Source organism: Octodon degus, unplaced genomic scaffold (assembly GCF_000260255.1).
Source record: "Octodon degus isolate 3935 unplaced genomic scaffold, OctDeg1.0 scaffold00123, whole genome shotgun sequence".
In the NCBI taxonomy this organism is placed as follows: domain Eukaryota; kingdom Metazoa; phylum Chordata; class Mammalia; order Rodentia; family Octodontidae; genus Octodon; species Octodon degus.
The window spans coordinates 4,219,595-4,224,588 of record NW_004524699.1 but is presented as its reverse complement, the minus strand read 5'-3'; the positions used below and the strand labels follow the sequence as shown (position 1 = coordinate 4,224,588).

The 4,994-nt window shown below is 44.5% G+C and overlaps 1 protein-coding gene across 7 annotated transcripts in view; it reads right to left on the bottom strand.

Moving 5' to 3' along the window:
- Nucleotides 1-4,994, bottom strand: part of Setx (senataxin) — a 74,045-nt gene that overhangs the window by 14,241 nt on the left and 54,810 nt on the right. For all 7 annotated transcript variants that reach the window (XM_023700261.1, XM_023700260.1, XM_023700263.1 and 4 more), the window contains 2 exons: nucleotides 4,286-4,357; nucleotides 1,290-1,439 (listed from right to left, as the gene is read on the bottom strand). In XM_023700261.1, coding sequence (XP_023556029.1) covers nucleotides 1,290-1,439; nucleotides 4,286-4,357 — 222 coding nt within the window. The remainder of the gene's footprint in view (nucleotides 1-1,289; nucleotides 1,440-4,285; nucleotides 4,358-4,994) is intronic.

Below are 4,994 nucleotides of genomic sequence, written 5' to 3'. Positions count from 1 at the left end.
GGGGATCGAACTGCGGTCCCTGTGCTTTGCCAAGCTTGTTCCAAGTAGGTGCTTTAGACCACTGAGCCATCTCTCCAGCCCCTAAACACCTTTTTTTAAAAAAGTTATAAAAACAAAACAAGGGGCTGGGGAGATAGCTCAGTAGAATAAGCACTTGCCTGGCAAGTACAAGGGCCCGAGTCCAATCTCCAGATCTGGGAAAAAAAAAAAAAAAACCACCTCTTTAAAAACAGTTTAGAAAAAAAATTCAGTGTTTTAAAATCAGCCACCACATGTGCCACCCCAGGAGGCAGGATCCAGCCAAAGTTGAAAAGCCACACATGTCCCAAGTGTGCAGTCTAGGCTCCAGCCAAGCACGGCGCTGAGAGAGCATTCTGGCCTCTGGGGCTCCTCCGGGGGCTCAGTGCTGACGTGCAGCCGCCATGCAGGTATGTCTGGGGTCTTCCCGTCTCCCTCCCTCCTTTCTCAGTAGGCCTCTTCAATTACCACGCTCAACTTTCTCTTCAATTTAGTGACATTTTAATTATTTCATTACTCATTTTTTCCTGTTCTTTCCTTTTGGTGAATATTGGCTTTGAATTTACTTCTTAATATATGTATCTGCGGGGCACGATCATTAGCTCTCGGGTCTCATGCACTGGTTCTGTCTCTTGCTCTGCTCCTCTTGTCCTCGGACTTCTCATTCTGGCAAACAGTAAGCACCTAGTAACCGTGTACTTAGGAATCATCTAGGAACAACTGATATTAGCTGGGAATACTGACTTAAAGCTGTCCTAAGTCCTAAGTAATTATAATATATCACTGTAAGTAACCCAGAGATGATTTTAGCACACGGGAGAGTGAACATAGGTCACATACAAGTACTTCAAAAGGTACTCAGAGATATGTCAAGCAGGTGCTAAGTAATCAATCACTCGGCTGGGATTCTATTGGAAACAATTACGCATCTTTAAAACTGTAATCCCAACCCTGGAAAAGCAATTTCAATGGAGGTAGAGGGAGGATTAGCAGCGTATTTCTTTTTATTTTTCTTTTTGCATTTTAGGGAGGGTCTACAGGGTGTTCAGGCTCTCTCATAGTTATCCGCCTGTTTATAGCCTCCCAAGAGCTGGGATTCCAGGGGCGCGCCACTATGCCCAGTTTCTAGCAGCATATTTCTATGAAAGACAATATGCATATAGCGGCAAATAAAAATCAGATGTTAAAAAACATTTTATAAACTTTTCAACACCCACAGTTCACCTAAAACTTCACAGCATGATTCATCATATGACTAACTTCTCACTGACCTCATCAACAATGACACAACTGAAAGGGACACCTCCTTGCCCCCGAAAAGCAGACTCCAACAGTAAACCACCACTGGTGCTCAGTGTGCAGCAGATGATGTGGGACTCTAAAATGATGATACTCTGGGTTTTCTGTGGACGCCCTTGAACCTAAGAGAACAGAGATTAGTGTCTTCAATTATATATAAGTTCTTATCTATGATAAGCTTCTTATTACTATAAAACCACCATCATTTATTAGGTGGCAAGATAAATTAAGTAGATTTAGAGGTAACATCACATATAGAAGACATCAAAATATATTCAAGATAATCAGTAACCCGGGGCTAGAGAGATAGCTCAGAGGTGTAAGCGCCTGCCTAGCAAGTGCAGGGACCAAAGTTTGATTCCTGGTACCACATGCTGAGCCAGCCACAGAGACCAGGCATGGTAGCAGATGCCTGCAATCCCAGAGCTGGGGAGGCTGAGACAAGAGGCTCACTAAGAGTCCCGGCTGCATAGAGAGACCCTATACCAAATAAATCAATAAATAAATGATTTTTAAAAATTAAAAAGATGATCAGCAACTATCAAAAAGAATTAAATAACTATACAGGCTAAGCATAAAATGTAATGTGATCCTATTTTAAAAAATTATCCTAGGGCTGGTGAGATGGCTCAGTGGTCTAAGGCACCTACTTAGAACAAGCTAAGCTAAGGAAAACACAGGGACCTTGGTTCAATCTCCCAGCACCACATGCCAGCCAGCCCTGCCCCCTGGTGGGCTGAGCTGGCCACACACACACTAAATAAATAAATAATAAATAAATAAATCTTTAAAAAAAAAAATTATCCTAAAAAAAAAAAAAAGCTACCCTGAGGGCCAGGGAGACGGCTCAGTAGAATAAGCACTTCCCTAGCAAGCGCAAGGGTCTCAGTTTAATCCCCAGTTCTGCCAAAAAAAAGTTACCCACGGTTTAATACCGATAAAGTACGTAACAACCCTTCTTGAGGACAGACGTGTACAGGCAACTATGTAATTAATTATATAATACTACTAAAGTGAAACAATTGTTTGAATGAGACCAGGAATAGAACTAAGCTGAAATGTACACATATATTATGTAATACTATTCATTTTATGAAGGTAATAATAAAAAACAAAAGCTAACACTAATAAAAATTCCTCCATAACCAGGCTTGGTGGCCCCAGCACTTGACAGGCAGAGGCAGGTGGTTCAGTGATCCAGGTCAGCCTAGGCTAAATCAGTGAGTTTAAGGCCGGCTATACAGTGATTCCCTGTCTCAAATATTCATCTCTCTCTCTCTCTCTCTCTCTCTCTCTCTCTCTCTCTCTCTCTCTCTCACACACACACACACACACACACACACACACACACACACACACACAGATATCCTGGGTACCTGGAAAATATCTTATTTCCAAAAATGAAAAACAACTGTGGTCTGCTTTTATAATGCACTGTACCAAGATGAAAACAATGGGAAGGACACTTTACAACGCATACTAAATTCATCTGGGGCTCAAATTAGTAAACTGATGAAAGACTCAATCTGCCCATTTCTGCTACTGAGAAGTAGCAGGGCCGAATCGCGGCACCTGTGTCACGCCAGCCACGGGCTCCAATGCCTGTGTGTGAGCAGCAGGAAGGGCACGCGACGAAGGCACCACGGGACCCCTCTCTTCTCAGCTCATCTCCCGAGCAAACTACCACGCACAATCCGTTCAGTGGTGCCCAAAATGTGTATGACAAGCAGCAGGGAACAATGCCCGTGAACACGGGGTTTCCTCTGTGCATATGGCAAGACTGATCTTGGGCTTGGTTCAAAAATTTTAATATAAAATTTTCACATAATGTTTAGTGTAAATAAACTGAATGCAAGTTTGCATTAAGTCCAACCATATCCCAGCTCCCAAATCCTACCAACACCATCAGCTGCTAGTTCTCTACCCTTGAACCTCTCTGATTTCACTACAGCTGTATTCTCATGACTGGGACAGAACTGGCTCGGCCTCACTTCAGTCAGTCTGATTTTTGTCTGGTATCTTTAAAGAATACAGGTAGCCAGCTAGCTATGCAGTCCGCTCTCTGCATTTGTGGGTTCCACCTCTGTGAAGTCTGCCAACCACAAAGTAACAAATATTTTGGGGGAAAAAGTACATCTGAGCTGGGTGTGGTGGCACACACCTGTGCTCCCAGCTACTTGGGGGCTGAGGCAGAAGGATCACAAGTTTGAGGTCGGCACGGGCAACTTAGCAAGAGCATCTCAGAATAAAATGTAAAAAGGGCTGAGGACGGAGCTCGGCATTCCCTGGCTCCACGGCACCACAACTGGCCTCGCCCTGCCCGTCTGCTCACACCCAGAGTACAGCACGGCAGGGCCTGCAGCTGTTTCCTCAGACCCACTCCCTGGGTGTCTTTCTTTTCAACAGGGAAAATGCCTACAGCCTAGTTCTGCCACCCAGTCACCTGACGGCAACTCCTGGAGTTTTTTGCAGTGAGTGGGAGACAGAAGCAGAGCACATCATGAGACAGTGGGCACATTCACCACACCTATATAAAATAAAAACCAAATTCAGTCTTTTTTTCTTGGAAATCTAAGATCATGATAGGAATTTTTTTTATTTTTTTATTTTTTTTTCCCCAGAACCAGGGATTGAACTCAGGCCCTTGCACTTGCCAGGCAAGCCGCTTATTCTACTGAGCTATCTCGCTGGCCCAGGAATTTATTTTAATAGCAAGTAAATGTAGTTGTACTCTTCCACCTTCACAGGTATTTCTAATTTTTATAAATTTCTTTACACGTAATCAAGCAAAACCTATAGGCTGTATATTTATTCCATTCATTAAGAAAAACCAAAATTAAAAAAAGGGGGGGGGACAGGGAAATGGCTGAGTAGCTTAAGTGCCTGCCTGACAAGCATAAGGCCCCAAGTTTGACTAGTAGTACCACAAAACAAAGAAACCAAAGTAATGCCACAGGTAAGTACTTACCTCTTTAATTTTAGAAGCAAGTTCTTGCCTTTCTTTGGAAACTTTAGCAATTTGTTCATCAAATTCTGGCCTCTGGAAAGAATTGGAATGCTTTTACTAAAAGTAAGCCGAGCACATGCTAACCCTGTCCGATGCACGGCTGCGCCGCTCGGCAGTCCCACAGCACCTTGCCAGGGCACAGCGGGCCACCCCAGCCTGCTCTCCTCTGAGCCCTCTCTGCACTACTGCACAAGCTGCTGTCTGTCGGCGCACAGCACGCAGCCCTTGGTCTGCTCCGCACCACCAGCTATGCGGTGCCTTTCCTTTCCTGGCTCCTATGCAGTTCAACTGAGGTGTCCATCATGCCCCAAGCGTTTTTTGTTTTGTTTTTTTCCCCCCATTTGTATGCATTTGGTACAAGGTCTCACTACACAGATCAGACCCATGGTGATCCTCCTGTTTTTAGCCTCCACAGCGCTGGTCTTACAGACATGAGCCACCATGCTGGGACTCTGTTGCTGGCTCAGCGTGCCCTGGGGGCGGGGTGGGCACATCATGCAGGGTTGTTCCAAGTGCTCTTTGAGCTTCAGAGAAGAGTCCACAATGCAGGCTGGCAAATCATGGAATCCACTATCTTAAAGATAGGGACTAGACCTGCCTGCCTACCCAGGGACTAATCAGACTGCACCTTTAGAAATGACATGAGGCTGGGACACTTTCTTTTTTTTTT